At 46.7% G+C, this 17,500-nt stretch overlaps 3 protein-coding genes across 11 annotated transcripts in view; 1 reads left to right on the top strand and 2 right to left on the bottom strand.

The window, feature by feature from the left end:
• The window catches only part of kirrel1b (kirre like nephrin family adhesion molecule 1b), a 61,357-nt gene extending 59,681 nt beyond the window's left edge, over nt 1–1,676 (top strand). For all 3 annotated transcript variants that reach the window (XM_081722831.1, XM_035528434.2, XM_035528433.2), the window contains one exon: nt 1–1,676. This exon is cut by the window's left edge and continues 3,079 nt beyond it. The gene's annotated coding sequence lies outside the window, so the exon portion shown is untranslated.
• Nucleotides 1,677–1,919: 243 nt separating this feature from the next.
• On the bottom strand, nt 1,920–14,773 carry wdr47a (WD repeat domain 47a). 5 transcript variants are annotated; one of them, XR_014125855.1, is made up of 16 exons: nt 14,102–14,475; nt 13,751–13,917; nt 11,863–11,946; nt 11,686–11,770; nt 10,636–11,447; nt 10,108–10,225; nt 9,847–10,028; nt 7,884–8,117; nt 7,636–7,693; nt 6,378–6,535; nt 5,529–5,698; nt 5,025–5,195; nt 4,549–4,680; nt 4,226–4,444; nt 3,746–3,966; nt 1,920–2,530 (listed from the first exon to the last, which is right to left on the bottom strand). XR_014125855.1 is itself a non-coding variant. In XM_081722828.1 (15 exons), the coding sequence occupies exons 2-15, from the start codon at nt 13,906–13,908 to the stop codon at nt 3,824–3,826; spliced, it is 2,724 nt and encodes a 907-aa protein (XP_081578954.1). In that variant the 5' UTR covers nt 13,909–13,917; nt 14,552–14,773; the 3' UTR covers nt 1,920–3,823. The 5 variants fall into 5 exon arrangements, 4 of the variants coding, with proteins under 4 accessions (XP_081578954.1, XP_081578953.1, XP_081578956.1 ...); XM_081722828.1 differs by lacking the exon at nt 14,102–14,475 and adding an exon at nt 14,552–14,773 and having other exon boundaries at nt 1,920–3,966; XM_081722827.1 differs by having other exon boundaries at nt 1,920–3,966; nt 14,102–14,474.
• A 512-nt stretch (nt 14,774–15,285) lies between these two features.
• The window catches only part of camsap2b (calmodulin regulated spectrin-associated protein family, member 2b), a 66,145-nt gene continuing 63,930 nt past the window's right edge, over nt 15,286–17,500 (bottom strand). For all 3 annotated transcript variants that reach the window (XM_081722825.1, XM_081722826.1, XM_035528530.2), the window contains 2 exons: nt 17,450–17,500; nt 15,286–16,985 (listed from right to left, as the gene is read on the bottom strand). The exon at nt 17,450–17,500 is cut by the window's right edge and continues 68 nt beyond it. In XM_081722825.1, the coding sequence (XP_081578951.1) occupies nt 16,689–16,985; nt 17,450–17,500 (348 nt within the window). In that variant the 3' untranslated portion in view covers nt 15,286–16,688. The remainder of the gene's footprint in view (nt 16,986–17,449) is intronic.

The raw sequence follows: 17,500 nt of genomic DNA, 5'->3' as shown, positions 1-17,500 counted from the left end.
CTCTTAACAACAAACATCTTGCTGTTCCTTGGTGTATCCAAGCCCTAGAAAACAAGTCTGATATATTTATTCCACTCGCAGACAAAGTCCAGCTCACAGCACCTGCAAGAGCAGCATTGGGGCAGTAACCCGTCATGTATGTTTAAGAAGAGCTGGTCAGTGCCTCCCTCCCCACAGGTCAGTTAGCTTAGGAATCAGGCAGACTAGAACAAGGGAACAGATAACTCAAAATTGAATTAGAACTAATAACTCAAAGTTGAATTAGAATGAACTACTCAAAGTTGAATTATAATAACTGAAAGTTGAATTAGAACTAATAACTGAAAGTTGAATTCTAATGAACAACTCAAAGTTGATTTAGAAAGAACATCTCATAGTTGACACTGGTGATGTGACTGAGGAAAAGTTCCCAGCACCTGTTCCCATCCCATACACCAAACGGAAGGACTTCCAGTCTACGTGAAGTGCTTGAGGCGTGGGTTGGCTGCACGCTCTCATGACGTGGATGTTCTAGAGGTCCATTTTTAAATCTTTTCTATATGTACAGTCTTCTTGTCCTCCTGCTGTATCTCACCTCTAAGGTAGACTAGTGGTCATTTCCACATTTGTATCTGAACTTAGAATATTGCATTTGAAATATTTTATATTTTTTATATATATAAAAAAAGAAATCGCCAATAGTTCAGACACTGAGTGCGGAAAGACATTCATTTCCAGGTCATTGTAGATGTGAGTTGTTTGTATCTTTGTACAGTTCATTTGAATCAGATGTATTCCACTGAGTTAAAAAAAAAAAAAAAGAAAAGTGTGAAAACAATAATATAATCCTTTTAAATGTTCAAATGAAAACTGAATTTGCATAAGTTTCCATTTCAGAATGGTGGACTTTTCTTTCAGCAGATGTCTGTGCACATGAACACCTGGACTAATACAGATATAACTGGGTCCACACACATCAGTCATTAATTAATTACGTCCTAAAAAACAGACTCTCAGGACATTTCAACATTAACAATCTTTCGGCTTCAGAAATTAAAGCTTTGAGTTAATCCGCTTTAAAGGTTTGGAATTATTTATAAGATGAGATTGTAATATAAGAATGAAGATGTCCAGTACACGTCATACTCCAGTACACAAGGTCCAGTACACGTCATACTCCAGTATACAAGGACCAGTACACGTCATACTCCAGTATACAAGGTCCAGTACACGTCATACTCCAGTATACAAGGACCAGTACACGTCATACTCTGCATTAGCCTCAAAATTAGTGATCCTTCAGTCTGTTTTTTAAAGCTACAATCATGAAAATTGATCTCGAATCCACCTTTTTAAATAAAAAACCCCACTAATTTATAAAACAAGGGAATGTCATTATTTTACCAAGGTTTAGTTTATGGAAACCCACATTACTGAATCTTCACAACTCAGTCTTTGTAAAAGAAGGAGCAATTAATGAATGTGTGTGTGTGTGTGTGTGTGTGTGTGTGTGTGTGTGTGGGTATGTGTATTGTAGTGTGACTGTCACCCAACTATTGTATCTGTTTTTCTCCTGTTATGAAATACTTTTGAGTATTATTGTGTTTATAATGGGTCTTTTACTTGTCATTGTGTATTTTATAGTTTTATTCACCTCCTTTTAAACATGTACATAAAATAAAATTATATTATTCATATTTGTTTTATCCCTAATCTTACTTCACACAAAGCGTTTTATCACGTGTGATTATTTTCCACATTGTTACTGAATAAATGCGCCTCTTTCATATTAAAAACACTAGTGTCTTTCCTTCAGCCTCAGAAATGAGTGCAAGCTGTAAGCTGTGCAGGTGCAGGGCTCTGTGGTGTAGCAGCCAAAGCTACAATACCAGTGACTTTAGTCCTGTAGTGTGGCACAGTCCAAACTCAACACACAACACTTTTCTCATCATCACCATGGAGAGTGACAAACAAGCTTTTATTTGGACGTTATACAGCCTCACACACCTGTTTCTCATAAGCTACTGAGGACATTAGTTCCAAAGCCATTTAAAAGCTACCTACCATTTAGGAATTTCTGTGAGAAATTAAACTGAAGGTCATTAACATAAGCGTTCAAACAAACATGTCAATGTTAGTTTAGCTCTTAAAAATAAATATCAATAAAAAATTAACAGCAAATAAATAAAAACTACATCATAAAATATAAGCATTCCATACAAAGTGCAGAAAATAACACTGAGAAAGAACAGAAGCACTGAAACTTTAGATCATCTATGTCTGTGTAAACGTTAAATTAGTTTGAAGTCGTTTCCTCGGTACTGAAGTTCACTTGAAGACACCTGGACCTTCAGTGTCATCACACACAATGTGAGCTGAGCTGGAGGTTCTCTGGGGTTCTCCATGACAGATCTGAGCCTAGTCATCATTCATAGGACATTACACCTCACATCACCATCCACAAAGGCATTACGTTGATTATACACATTGATTTCATAAGCATTCCCAAGCAATGGACACTGAGCTCAGGCAAAGCACTGAGATTACACTTCTGAAAAACACACACACACACACACACATACACACATACACACACATACACACACAAGATAGGAGTTTAAAAATGTATCGATAAAAAGGTTGAGTTGAACTGCTTGGCGGAGCGTCATGACTGACACTGGAACCCAAGGCACCAAACTGCATACACAGAAACCCAGCATCAACTCACTCAAAGACAGATGCAATCCGCTTAGTCCAAATAAGCAAACACACGTACACACACACACGCGCACACACACACACGTGTACACACACACACGCGTACACACACACACGCGTACACACACACACAGGACTGACTCATATTTGCCCGTTCTGTGGTTTTACCACTGATCTCTAATTAAAGAACAGGACAGCTGAGGCACTAGAACTCTAGGAGAGAAGGACGAAGCTGAACTCAGCTGACGCAGTCGTACAGGGACCACCCCCAGGAGGAGGCGGAGCAAGATGACAGACAACTCCACACTGTAACTCCACACTGAGGTTAAATCTGGCAGGCCATCCAGGACATCAGGGGCTGCCCAGAGTACTTATTTGGACGAGTGATATATTGTCAAAAATGGTTGAATCTTTAACACTGTAACCATCACTGCAAGTTATTATTATTACTAGATATTAAAATCCAGAGTTACTGTGGATCAAGATCATGAGGGCATAAAAGTGATCCAGTTCTTCATTAGAGATCAGTGGTTTGTACAGAAAATCCAGCCAGTGGGTCCCAGTCCTAAAGGCCCAAAAGCTCCCTGTTGTATTGTCCAGGGTTGGGGGTCCGAACCAGTGCGTTTGGTAAGGTCACTGAGAGCCAAACAGCTACAACCAATCAGAGATCAAACTGGAATGTAGCTGTGAATTGAACATGCTGATTCCAGACCTGTTTTGTCTTCAGCTGTTGGCCATCTCAGTAGAGACTCATCTCAGACGTGTTCTGTTTCAGCAGGTCAGTGCTGTGTTGCTTATCACGTTACACTTGTCTGTGTTATGGCTGTTTGTTTTATTTAAAGTTAAGTGTTGTTGTGGCACTAGTGTGCAGACCAGGTGATTGGGACATATGGCAGCAAACATCACTACTATATACAAGAGACTCACAGAGAAGCCAAATCACACACCATCACAGAGCGGGAAAAAGAGCACAGAAATAATAAATAACTTGCACACACACACACACGCACATACACACGCACACCCACACGCACACGCACTTATTTACATTTTCATCCAACTAGGTGGGCTGCTGGAGCAGAGGAGGATGTTTGGTGCCGTCTCCCCCTGGTGGTGAGCGGAGGCTCTACGTGTTGTGTGTCCAGAGTGTGACTGTACGGTCGGCTGATGAAGACAGAAAGGAAAGGTGCTGTGGGTGCCATCTGCACTGGATCACCTTATCACCATGGTGACCAACGGTAGTCAGGGGGAGCTGTTTTGTTAGGTCCCCTACACACACACACACACACACAATGAAACGAATCAAACATCTGGCAGGAAGAACATCTATGTGGCACACACTCATTTCAGAATTAATGTTTTATGTTTTTAATGTTTTAATAAATGTATGTTTCATGTTTTTAATGTTTTAATAATGTTTCATGCTTTTTTAAACGTTTTAATAAGTTAATAATAACTCCACCAGACGTGCCACTGTGATCCCGGCGCTGTGGTGTGGGTGTGTGTAGGCTGATGCTGAACAGGTTACCTTGCAGGTCGGTGATGATGACCTTGGTGTCGTAGGAGCCCGTGAGCAGATAGTGTGCCCCGGGAGAGAAACGGACGGAGCGCACGTCCCCCGCGTGGGGACAATATGTCTGCACCATGCGTCCTCCACGGATGTCATACAGCATACAGGCACTGTCCTCCTGTCCCGTAGCCAGGAGACGTCCACTGGGGTCCACAGCCACAGAGGCTACCGGACTGCCTGCAACACACACACACACACACATCTTTAGAGTCTGTGCGTATGCATGTGTTTGTGTGTGTTTGTGAGTTACTGCTGTGCTGTAATGCTGTAGCTCCACCCACCTGAGCCATGGAAGGCGGTGCCAACCACTCTGACACAGCTGGGCACACGCAGGTCCCAGAAACGCACGGTCTTGTCCTGTGAACCTGACGCAATCATCCAGCCACCCCACGTGTACAGAGACAGGATATGACCTACACACACACACACACACACACACACACACACACACACACCACCGCCAGCAGGGCCAGTCACCACAGAGGAACAAATAACGTCTGTGTGTGTGTGTGTGTGTGTGTGTGTGTGTGTGTGTGTGTGTGTGTGTGTGTGTGTGTGTGTCCACTGAGGGCGTGAAGGTCCTGTTCTCTCGGACAGTCGGTGGTGTAGATGTTACAGTGTGTGTGTGTGTATGTGTGTGTGTACCCGTGTGTCCACTGAGGGCGTGAAGGCCCTGTCCTGTCTGACAGTCGGTGGTGTAGATGTTACAGTGTGTGTGTGTGTGTGTGTGTGTGTGTGTGTGTGTGTGTGTGTATACCCGTGTGTCCACTGAGGGCGTGAAGGCCCTGTCCTCTCTGACAGTCGGTGGTGTAGATGTTACAGTCTCCTGCTCCTGCACTGATCAGGATGGAACCCCCACTGTCAGGACCTTCAATGAAGGCCAGGTCCCGAATAGTCCCGTCATGCATGCTGAACTCCAGATCAGGACCTGTGGGACATCAGTGCATGACAAACAAGGGTAAGAAAGAAAGGAGAGGAAGTGGAGGAGAGAGAGAGACAGAGAGAGAGAGAGAGAGAGACGACAGAACCCTATAAAGCCACACACTGTAGAGGACTCTGTTGAAATCTGTATTAGTCTGCAGTGTCTGAGTGTATTCAGTGTGTGTGCGTGTGAGTCTGTGCATGGTTGTACGTGTGTGTGTGTGTGTGTGTGCACGTGAGTGTGTGTATATGTGTGTGTGAGTGAGTGAGTGTGCGTGCATGCGTGAGTGTGAATATGTGTGTGTGAGTGAGTGAGTGAGTGAGTGAGTGAGCGTCTCACCCGTAGCATTGCAGGTGTCAGGGTTGAACGGCAGGACTTTAACGTATTTGTCATTGGATCCAGTAGCTAGCAGCTGCCCACAGGGGCTCCAGGCCACACAGTAGATAGAACCCTTATGGTGTTTGTTCCTCTTAAAACACACGACTGGGGGGTTAGACGCACCAGTGCCACTGAGACACACGCACACACAGACAGACAGACACACGCACATATACACACACACACACACCAAGCAAAGAAAAAAAAAAACAAGCAAACATTGAAGTCAGATTTCTGTTTAGGTGTCTGTTGGTATGTTAGTGTTTATCTGTAACTATATTAGAGTGATGAGCATGGAACATCCTGACTGTACATCAAACATGTCCAATAGTGATGCAGTTATCCTTAGTTTCTATGGTAATGGAAATATTTTATGCTCACATGTTGGTATTTCTCAAAACCCTGTGAGCTTATATCCAGGTCAGGCATGTAGATCTAGCCAAAAATCTTTTTTCAAGTAGCAAATTTGCTTCTGAAACATCACCTGGTGACACTTTACTGACCCACAGTCAACACTGATCATGTGATCAGAAGCTGAGTTGACACATACCCATCAGCTCATGGGCTACACTTGTCTCGTGCACTAAGTGTATGTGTTTAAGGGCAGTGGTGTCTCACTGGTTAAGGTTGACTTGTAATCAGAAGGTTGCCAGTTCAAGTCCCACCACTGCCAAGTTGCCACTGTTGAGCAAGACCTTTAACCCTCAATTATTCAAGTTGTACTCAGTCATAACTGTAAGCGTCAGCTAAATGGCAGTAAATGTTTGCGTGTATGTGAACGTGTGTGTTTAAGTTTATGCGTGAGTGTACCTGGTGTCAAGTGTGTCGGGGTAGGCACACACGCGCAGGGTTTTGGAGTTGGAGCCCACGGCATACAGCGCCCCCAGTGGATGGAAGGCAACAGCGCGCACAGCTTGTGTATCCTCCAGAGTATTAACCGCAACAAATTTCGCCTTCGACTTCTCTCCCTGAGAAAGAGTGAACACACACACACACAAATACACACACACACACACACACACACACATCACAGAGGTGGATGTGTGTAGGGTGTGTATGGTGGAGGGTGTGTGTAGGATGTGTGTGGTGTCTCAGTGGTTTAGGTACTGGACTAGTAACTGGACAGAAGGTTGTGCATGGTGAGGTAGATGTGTATGGTGTTGAGTGTGTGTTGGGTGTGGTGTGTGTGATGTGGTGTGTGTGTGGTGTAGGGTGTGTGTGTAATATATATATATATATAAAAATAACACAATCGCCCCTGACAAATGTATAAAAATGTAGGTTCTTTGTGTGATTGTCACACATTCTCCAGAGGTGCCTCAATAATTCTTGTTAATGTTAATCTGCAATAAAGTACAGGACCGGCTATTCTCTTCTACTAATTCTGTAGTCTCTTCCTTTATTTTTGAATTAATTAGAAATTATTACACCGGCATATAGAGGGATTTAAGAGCCACTCTCCCCAACACAACGGGAACGCGGATTAAGTTAACGGAAAAGACGCTCGAGTTTATTTCAAGACAAGGCTTCACATAACAGTTAGCAGCCTGTCAAATCCTGGATTGTATTGGCACTTGTGTCCAATTTTATTCTTATACACAGTCAGAAACCACATAGCCACTCTGTGAGGTCTGAGACAGTGTCAGAAACACAAGTATAGGAACATTTTGTCTTGCGGTTTACACAATATCAAATCCCTTTCATTACTTGCTAGCTACATTAGCCTTCACACTGCAGTGAAGAACTTAAGCAAACATCAGCCATCAAATGCTGAGCTATACTGGTACACCTGGGGTCAGGGGTCAGGGTCAGTGTATTTGGGCTCCTCTATGAACACAGGAATAAAGAAGCAGATGACCTTGTGTTGTCAGTTTTGTCTCAATACAGTTGACAAGTACCAAATTCATATTCTGTTTGACGTGCTTGAAATCAAATTATCAGTGCTTATCACTGCAGTCGGCTCAAATAATGTGTGCGTGTGTGCATGCATGTCTGTGTGCCAGCGTGCGTGTGTGTGTGTGTGTGTGTGTGTGTGTGTGTGTGTGTGTGTGTACGTGTACATACACACCTCTGCGGGTTTAGTGCGGGTCAGACTGCTATCGCTCAGCGCGCCTCTCTTCTGAGTACTGCAGAATGAAGGTACAGAGACATGTAAACTCACACATCACACACATGCTCCAGTCAGAAATCACACAACACTCTGCTATTATAACCAGGGCAACAAAACAATCAGGATTTAGTGACAATCGTAGCCCTTAATGAATGTGGAACATTTGGTGTGTGTGTGTGTTTACAGCAGGCATGTCTGATCTTCACCTCTGGGGCAGAACAGGCGACTCAGAGGGGGGCTGCATGGTTGCCTGCCCCTCCCCCCTCTGTGGGGTGCTGCTGGCAGGCCCCGCCCCCTCCTCAGGGTGTGGGGTGTTGGGGGCGCCCCCTGCTGGGGTTGCAGTGTCACCTGCTCCACCGTTACACTGCAGTGAGAGAGTCTGCACCTCCTCTCCCAGGCTGTCCATACCAACGTTCAGCTCTTCCAGCTTCTGAATAGACCTACACACACACACACACACACACACACACGCACACGCACACACGCGCACACAGACACGCACACACACGCACACGCACGCACGCACACACACACACACACACACACACACACACACACGTTTGCTTAGACATGCTCAAGTAACCACAAAGAAAGTCCTGACAGTACATCTCTAGTTTTCAAGGTTCTATGTTTTAAATGTAATGTGATATCATCTACTGAATAATTCATAATTCTTTGTTCTGTTCAATAAAATTTGTTTCAGTGCATCTCAAACAAATCCTGACGTGTATGGCGCCATTAGAGCTTCAGACGCTCACATGGCCCAGTACTGACCAGATAAGATCGGTGTCAGACTGCAGCTGAGCTCCTATTAGAAGTCAGCGAAGCACAAATAGTGGGTTTTTACTAGTTCATGTTGTAGAAATATTTTTCTGATTAACAGCTGGTGTTGTCCACTGTTATCTCCACTGCCAGTTATATTTCCTCCATGGTTAGGTGTGTTTTTGTCCACTCTTTTGCTGGACCCAAACCCAAACCCCATTTTCCAGCATGGACGCAATTTTATTCTAATACAAACACAAATACAAATAATGTTGCTGCCGCAACAGACCCAGAGACAGACAGAAGCCCCAAACTGAGCTCTCTGTGCAGCCCAGCGGCTACACCACGCCTCCCTCCCTGGTACTGCTGGCCACGGGACATCGGGGATTATCATATTAATTTGAATAATCTACCATTTAAATGAGAAATAGAATTTTCACATTAAATTACAAAACAAGAAGCTATGACATATTAGACACATATCGCATATTAATCCAGTACACTTAGGTTTAATATGTCTGAGCATTACAGGCACAGTTAACTCAGTGAGAGAAATCTGTGTGTGTGTGTACACTTTAGTGTCTCCCACGGGGGTTGGTCCCACCCCCCGGACCCCTGCACCATCTGGGGACCAGGTGGTTGTCTTATCCTCCCCTCATCCCTACTTTCATTAGCTATTCATCCCTCGCTCCCTCCCTCCTTTCTCTCCCTACCTCCATAATCCACAAAGGAGTTACTATGACACTAGACACCTCCCGTCACCAAGGTTACAATAGCTGCCATGGAAACAGCCCTACTGGACCTGAACCCACATCTTTCACACTCAGTTACAGAGTAGCAGGAAACCTCATTCCTGCTGCTTGAGCAGGACAGGAGGTGCTTCACCAGTACTTCACCCTCTGCTCCTCCACCCTCTGCTCCTCCACCCTCCTCATCCTTGTCTGACCCACTGAGTTTTATAAGGACTCTTTGTGCATTGAGAAAATTATGGAGACCAAACAGAATCTATGAAAAGTGAAGTCACAGGGTTATGGGGTTAAACCTACGTGGGTGTAGCCCAACCAGGTGTGTTATGGGGTTAAACCTACGTGGGAGTAGCCCAAGCAGGTGTGTTATGGGGTTAAACCTACGTGGGTGTAGCCCAAGCAGGTGTGTTATGGGGTTAAACCTACGTGGGTGTAGCCCAAGCAGGTGTGTTATAGGGTTAAACCTACATGGGTGTAGCCCAAGCAGGTGTGTTATAGGGTTAAACCTACATGGGTGTAGCCCAAGCAGGTGTGTTATGGGGTTAAATCTACGCGGGTGTAGCCCAAGCAGGTGTGTTATGGGGTTAAATCTACGCGGGTGTAGCCCAGCCAGGTATCACATGCACACACACCTGGACACCAGACACGTGTAGTGGTCTACCTGTTGAGAAAGGTCTCTGTGAGGTTGTGCTTAGCGGTGGGCGGAGTCTCCTGCTGCTGGACTCCGCCCTCCAACAGCATCTGCTGGTAGAGCTGTTTCTGCTGCTCCTTCTGCTCCAGGTGCTGCTGCACCCGCAAACGCTGGCGGTAATACTCCTGAAACTGCTCCATGGAGTCCCGCAACTATGGGGTGAGACGGGGGCCTTATGGCCATCACATCGTATGACTGATCGATTAGGTAATAAACAAATGACTATCCTACCTCGTTCTTGTCTGCGGAGGCGGGGGGAGGGGCCTCCTGCCCCGGGGCGGGTACAGGCCGAGAGTTCTGGGGCGCCGGTGAATTCAGCATTTTATCAGAGGGAGTTTCAGTCCTGGAGCTGAACCAACAGAAAAACCCGCATTACTCTCCAACCACAACACTCCCTGTACTGTCTCTCCAACATGTCCGCTCTAAACAAAACGTTTGCATTTAGAACATTTAACAGACGCTCTTTTCCAGAGCCACATATGTCTAGTCAGAAAAATATCCTTATTTTGCACAAATAGGTTAGACCTGGTGTGGACTTGGTGTGAACCTGGTGTGAATCTGGCCTAAATGCACTACAGAAGAACAACATCATCACTCCAAATACATCTTTAAGGAAAATAGCCCACAGAATCATAAAAAAATATTGGACACAGTATTTGCATATGCTATCATATCAGTATTTGCATTCATGCTTAATACTAAATATCGGTATCGTTGCATCGGTAGTGGTATTGTATCGGTCCACCCCTAATGCAGTACCTCTCGGGCGATTCCTCAAAAATACTGTGGCACTGTGAGTCCTCCATCATCAGACTGCGGCTCTGGTTCTGCCCGCCAGGGTACTGAAAGTTGGCAAACGAGTGTGACATGGGCGTGGTCTTCGCGGGGTCCATGGCCCCGCCCCCCGATCTCCTGTCGAGCCCCGACAGGCCGTAGGCGAGGCCGTCGAGCGCGGGGTTGAGGGAGCGGCTCATGTAGGTGTCAGCAGACTGCGGGCGGCGTAGCGGCGAGGCCGGGTACGGCGACAACTTGCTGAGCAGAGGCGTGAGCAGGTCCGCGTGCGGCGCCTTGGCCGGCTTCACCAGTCGGTCCGTGTGGATGTTCAGAATCTTCTGCTCGAAGGCGCAGGAGAAGACACCCGGCGACAGGTTCTGCAGCCACGACAGCAGGCTGAGGTCCAGGTCATCGCAGCCGTTCCCGCTGAGCACGTCCACGGCCAGCAGAACCTCGCTCTCGCTGATGTCCTCGCCTGTGGCGCGGCTCTGACAGAACTCCACGCAGCACTCGTACAGGACGCCCTTGATGAGGAGCTGGAAGAGGCGGTCAGCCCCCGCGCGGAAACCCGCCTCACTCAGCTTCCTGTCCGCAGGGATGAACTCAGCCACCATGCCGCACGCCTCCTCGAAACAGTGCACGCGTGCCGTGCTGGGGTTCCAGTCCTTAAACTCGGCGTGGTGTGTGAGACGCGGCAGCGTGAGCAGCAGACACAGCTTGCTGTAGTCCTCCTTAGAGGGAGAGAACTCCTCCAGCACATGGAGACACTTCACAGCCTCCTGCATTGTGAACTCCAGCTGTCAAAGAAAGAAAAAGGGAGGAGAGAAGGAGGAGGAGCTGGAATAGTACACAAGAAACTACACCCACATATATGTACAATTAGGAAGAATCTGAGTGCACGTGTGTGTAAACTGATCAGTCAAGTGCTCAGAGACCATAACAAGGGCTTCTCCATCACAACAATCAGGTGAGTCAGAACTCACACCGCAAGTCACATGACAGGTCACATGACAGCTGATCCACAGTGGGACTCACGTTCTGGGGCTCCTCCTCGGCCGACACGGCGTTGTTCACACACAGAGCTTCCAGAAACTTCTGCTTCAGCATGACGTAGCGGAACCTGGCAGCGGCACACAGGAGGGAGTGCACACGTCAACATAGGCGAGGAAACGCTGGCTTTGAGCATGACTGCTGCTTGTCCTGTGAGGTCACCTTTTCCCATCAAACTTGTCCATGCACTCTAAGGGTTGGATGAACTGTAACACCTCGTCCCACTGGCCGTCCAGAATCAGCTGCCTGTGGGTGAGGAGAGGCTGCCTGAGACACCAGAGGCACCGGCACAGCCTCGGCCAGACTAGCACTTAGCATCACTTAGTTATACTATAGCAATAATACTAATATTACTACTGCTACCACCAATAATGAGAATAATCATTATTGTTTCTGGTAATAGTAACAGTAACAGTATTGTTGTTATATTATTATTGGTGTTATTGTTGTTGTTGTTGTTGTTGTTGTGGTTGTATATAAGAATCCCTACCTGCTTCTTACTGACACACAATTTAAAAGATTTGGATGCATTTTACCTTTTGCTCACTTTTCTCAGTTCTTAATCTCTTCATCAAAGCTTTGATAACACAAGTGTGAATATTTGTCATTTCAATAAAGCACCACTGAATCTAATTTACCTGAGAGAGAGAGAATGACCAAGAGAGAGCTAGAAGGACAGAGGGAGAGAGAGAGCGAGAGAGAGAGAGGGAGGGAGGGAGAGAGAGAGCGAGAGAGAGAGAGGGAGGGAGAGAGAGAGCGAGAGAGAGAGAGAGGGCGAGAGAGAGAGAGAACAAACAGGAAGTGTAGATGTGAGAAAGAAGAAAGGAGGACTAGGATTGTTCACAAATGGCTGTTTGTGTGCAGGTTGCAGTGTGTGACGGGTGTGTCGCACTCATGTTGTGTGGCTCAGTGTGTCGTGACATCAGGACTGTCCCAGACGTCTCCACAACCCCCAAACAAACAAACAAACTGGGGCAGTCCAGACCTGGAACACCAGAACAGACACCATGTTCCCACTATAGGTGTAACAACCAGTAATACCGCAGCCTCTTAACCCAGTACACCCAGTAACACCATAGCCCCATGACCCAGTATAACCAGTAACACCGCAGCCTCTTCACCCAGTTCAACCAGTTCAACCACAGCCTCTCTGATTGTTCCTTTGTGCACTAACCAGTGACCTCAAAGACATGAATGGGCACTATTGTGAAAGCACTGGCCCTGCCACACACCCACACCCACCCACCCACCCACACACACACACACACACACACACACCCACACACACCCACACCCACACTGCACTGAGCCCTTGGCATTCTCACACTAATGCTGTAAGAGCCAGGTCTCTTCCATAATAAAAGTCTCCCTGCCCTTCTTTATGTTAGAGGTGATCTATGGCAACACTACAGACAAAGACATCGTCCGGCCTCCACAGGATGCGAACACACTTAAACTCCAACACTACTGCACCACACTGACAGTCAAAAGGCAAATACCACATGAGCTTTTTTGGTGATGTTCTTTGTGCATGTTTGACATTGTAAAGGGAAAAGGTTCATTATTAAAGATTACTAATCATTAATAATTTAAATTAATGCATAAGTCAACACGCACTTTTCTCTACTGAATTGAAACTGATTCAGTTGACGAAGGTCTTGATAATTAGTCACATGACCAGCAGGAGCAGGTGTGCTGAGTAGCAGAATTACTGAACAGTGGAGTACCGTGAGCCCTCTGACCGGCAGCTGGAAACCAGAGAGACGCCATATTATAGCAAGTGTGCAGAGAACTGTACCATTTCCACATTCCAGGGCCTAGGGACTGGGGGTGAATAGCACCACTGTACACTCTACACCACCTTCATTTACACGCCCATGCAGGTGTGCATGTATGCATGAGTGCACATGTGTGCATATGTGTCTGTGTGTACATAATGGTGTGTGTGTGTGAGACTGAAGTGAGACAGGGGGATTAGAAAGTGAGGATTTGGCACAAGTCAGACCAGAGGAACAGCATTCATGTGTGTGTGTGTGTGTGTGTGTGTGACCTGAGGAATAGCATGTCGTCCGAGTAAAGGCCGTTGATCACACCGCTCTCCTTTTCCAGCGCCAACATGCTAATGTGAAGCTTGCGGGAGTTCAGGAAGTCCAGGATCACCTTAATAACCTCCACCTCCTTTATGTTGATGGTCTCCTCTGCCGTCATAGTGGCAGTCTGACAGAAGAGACAGACGGCAAGAGACGAAACGATAGAGGGGGATAGAGAGGGTGTGGATGGGAGAGAGAAAGAGGGAGAGACGGAGGAGGGAGGGAGAGAGAGAGAGAGAGAGAGAGAGAGGTTGGGTTTAAGTCAGCATGAGCCAACACGACCTGAGCCAGGCTCTGCTCGGCGGTCTAACCTCTTTTCTGCTGCATGAACTCATCCGCCCCGCCGGTCCCGTTATGTCGCATCTCTAGCGCACAACCCGCCCAGACCGCCGTGTCGCGAGCAGCGGGCTCGCCTCACAGCCTCGCGTTAAACTCGCGCAGCGCGAACGCAGCAGGCTCGCGAGTCTCTGCAGCCCCGCCACACACGGCTCTCTCGCGAGGGGCGGATGGGGGCAGCAACCGGACGGTGCGCCCGCTCACGACTTACCCATCGCACGCCAACTACCCGAACGCCGCCGTAGCGCTCGCGCACAGCGGCGGACAGGTGCAGTCTCGTGACAGCAGTGGCGGAGACGTTTATCCAAAACCCAAAAGAGCGAACAATGTGCGTGGATCACGAGATCCCGGACCCGAGGGCAGCTAACGCGCTAGCACGAGCCTAGCTGAGGAGTAAGGGCGTAGCGCGCGGGTTTGGGGCTTACCGGGTCACGTGCACATATACACAAACAACTGCGGTCCTGTGGGGGTCTCGAGGGTCGGTCCCCTTTTCCTCGGATGAGAAACACGCGCGTTGATGGGTCTCCGTGTGGTCTCGCGTCTCTCCGCCGTTACCTCCCTAGCTGTGGTTGTCAGGCGGACGTTTCCTCCGGCCTCTCCACCAATCAGCTCCGAGGACGCGCTCCGGCCTCTCCACCAATCAGCTCCGAGGACGCGGCGACGTCGCCCAGACCACACAGCCGTCAGGACGGGCTGGCTAAGAAGTAAACAGCCCCGAGGCTTACACGGGGGGAGGAGTGGCCGATTATTGGCCACTAGGCTCGATATTATAATCAGATGTAAATTTAGGGTTGGGAGTGGCCGATTATTGGCCACTAGGCTCGATATTATAATAGCTGTAAATTAAGGGTTAGGAGTGGCCTTATTATTGGCCACCAAGATAGATATTATAATAGATGTAAATGCGATTGTAAGGAAAGCGTGGAGAATAGATTCTGACAACACAAAATAAGAAAACCTGCACAAGAGGCCTGAGATGCACTGAGATGAGTTCAGTTTGGGAAACTAGTCTGGAGGAAGCGCAAACATAAAAAGTGCCATTTTAGTATCTTCGTAGAATTTTGGATTTAATTAATTCTGCATTGTAATTACTTGGAAATACACAACGTGCCTATAGTCCAAACAGTATTTAAATGTTTAACAAAAACACCACCACCCGTTTGGATGAAAATCTGTATTTATGTAGGACATACAGCAGACAGGCAATATTAACACACAGACAAGAGCGCGTGGAACACCCAACAGAACGGCCGAAGGTTCGCCCCTCCGCGCGCTGGGACGCTATCACGAGCACCATGCGCACATCTGACAATGACCAACTTTATGAAAAATAGCATTAAGATTAAATGGCTTTAAAAATATGTTTAATATGCAAAACTATATATGTACAGCTTCAATAAATTCGATGGATGGTTTTTCTTCAGCTAGAAAAAGGAAAAAAAAACATCTTTTAGTTGTTTTTGAACCTGAAGAAAGAAAATAAACGTGCTATCAGACAAAGTCTGTAGAAAAATGTAACTGCTCTGTACGCACTGTACACCTAATATGAAAAAGCACGTTAATTAGCAACGTAGGCCGCATCTATACGGAAGCTTCTGAAAATATTCAGTTATCATGTTTTGATTTTAATACTAACTTGTCGATGTAAACTACGCAAATCGCCAGCTGAGCGGTGCCTGTGACAGACGCGTGTCAGTAAGTTTGTGAACACACTCACTAGGCATGTTACACGCCAGTCTGCGGCGCAAGGTTTCTCTGAATGAGTGTTATTATCCAGCAGCTAAAACCTTTAGGTCCCTGGTAAGGAGAGCTGAAAACCTTAAAACAACAAAAGGCCACATGACAATGTGTACAAGCCAGACAATATTTGCATTCACGTCATATTAAAGGCTAGTATATACAGTACAGTACGCACACGCACACACACTTCCTCAAAGGGATTGTTTTGCACCACTTTCAGGGACACTAAGATATTTACAAAAACATAAATAAATGCTGACACTGATTTGATGGAGGCAAATGTTTAAGTTCCTGTGCACTAAAAACTGTCCTTAAAACTGAAGTTAGTGTAAGTTAACTTTCAGTGCAACATGTCCTTCTGTCAGTCTCACACACACACACACACACACACACACACACACACACACACACACACACACACACAAGCATAAGGCCACAAATGCATACTGTGTTTTAAACCAAACAAGGTGAGACATTGCCTCATTGTTTTTCTGTCTCAGGAACAGATGCTACGATGTTTAGATTTGGCACGCACACACACACACACACACACACACACACACACACACACACACACGCCATGTGTAGACAGACTACAGTGTGTGTGGTAACGGCTAATCTTCATGTCCTGCATGGCACACTCTCCAAACCGGTCCAGTAACAGTCAAATCTTCACACTTCAGCCATGTAAACTCGGACTTCTTCCATAACTCTTAACTTCCTGTCACTCAAAGGGTGTAAACAGTGATGAGAATTCTTTAAGTGGCACATGGGTCTCTAGTGAGGCGTGATGGGGCCGTGGCCACGCTCTCTACACCCGCTTCACTTCGGCGGTTTTTTGGGCGTGTTCTGTTTCCTGGTCTGCCACAGGTGCCCGTAGATGGTGATGGCATCCACGCTGGCTGACATAGTCTTGGCAGGGATGTGACTGAACTGCTTTTTGTCTGAGCTGTATTTGTAAAGTTTCTCTATCATCTTGAGCGTGATGGTCTTGGGGCCGATGCCTGTTAGCTTACAGATCTCCTCTGTCTCTGGGAAATACGTGTAGAGCGCACGGAACTGACAGCCCGAGTCTCTGAACAGGATCAGGAAGTTGTTGGACTCCGTCTTCTCCATTTCCTGGAAGTTAAAGAGAAAAAGAAGATCTGAGGAAGCTGCAGCACTTCAGCTCTTCAATGACCAGGTTTACACTTAAACCGGTTAAGTGAGGGGTTGAATCAGGCTCTATAAGAGTGATAAAGAAAAACAGTACAATGGATTCAAACTGTGCTGGACTCACACTGTGCTGGACTCACACTGCAAGATTCACACTGAGCCAGATTCAAACTTAGTCAGATTCAAACATTGCTGGATCCACACTGAGCTGGATTCAAATGGTGCTGGATTCACACCAAACTGGGTTAAAACTGAGCTGGATTATCACTGAGCTGGATTAAAACTGAGCCCTCAAGGACCAAAATGGCATCCCCTGCACAAAATGCACAGCTCACACAGGTATCAGACACACACTCTGCATAGTTCACACTGAAACACACACATTTACAAACGCAGCCAGCATCATTGAAGGCGCACAGCCTCCTCACCTCCAGGATCTTGTTCTTCTGACCCTCGTTGACCTTTCCCGCCAGACAGCA

The sequence above is a fragment of the Electrophorus electricus genome, chromosome 11 (assembly GCF_041902795.1).
Source record: "Electrophorus electricus isolate QZ-2024a chromosome 11, ASM4190279v1, whole genome shotgun sequence".
NCBI lineage: Eukaryota > Metazoa > Chordata > Actinopteri > Gymnotiformes > Gymnotidae > Electrophorus > Electrophorus electricus.
This window is presented reverse-complemented; position numbering and strand designations above follow the sequence as displayed.

What these genes read in the sequence shown, in the direction of transcription:
- wdr47a (XM_081722827.1), bottom strand. Translation starts at nt 14,125, where the DNA reads ATGAGTTCATGCAGCAGAAAAGAG. An exon ending in CCTCCGCAGACAAGAACGAG is followed by an intron (nt 10,029 to 10,107) that starts GTAGGATAGTCA and finishes CTCACCCCATAG; the next exon opens with TTGCGGGACTCCATGGAGCA. An exon ending in CACCGCCTTCCATGGCTCAG is followed by an intron (nt 4,445 to 4,548) that starts GTGGGTGGAGCT and finishes TGTGTGTTGCAG; the next exon opens with GCAGTCCGGTAGCCTCTGTG.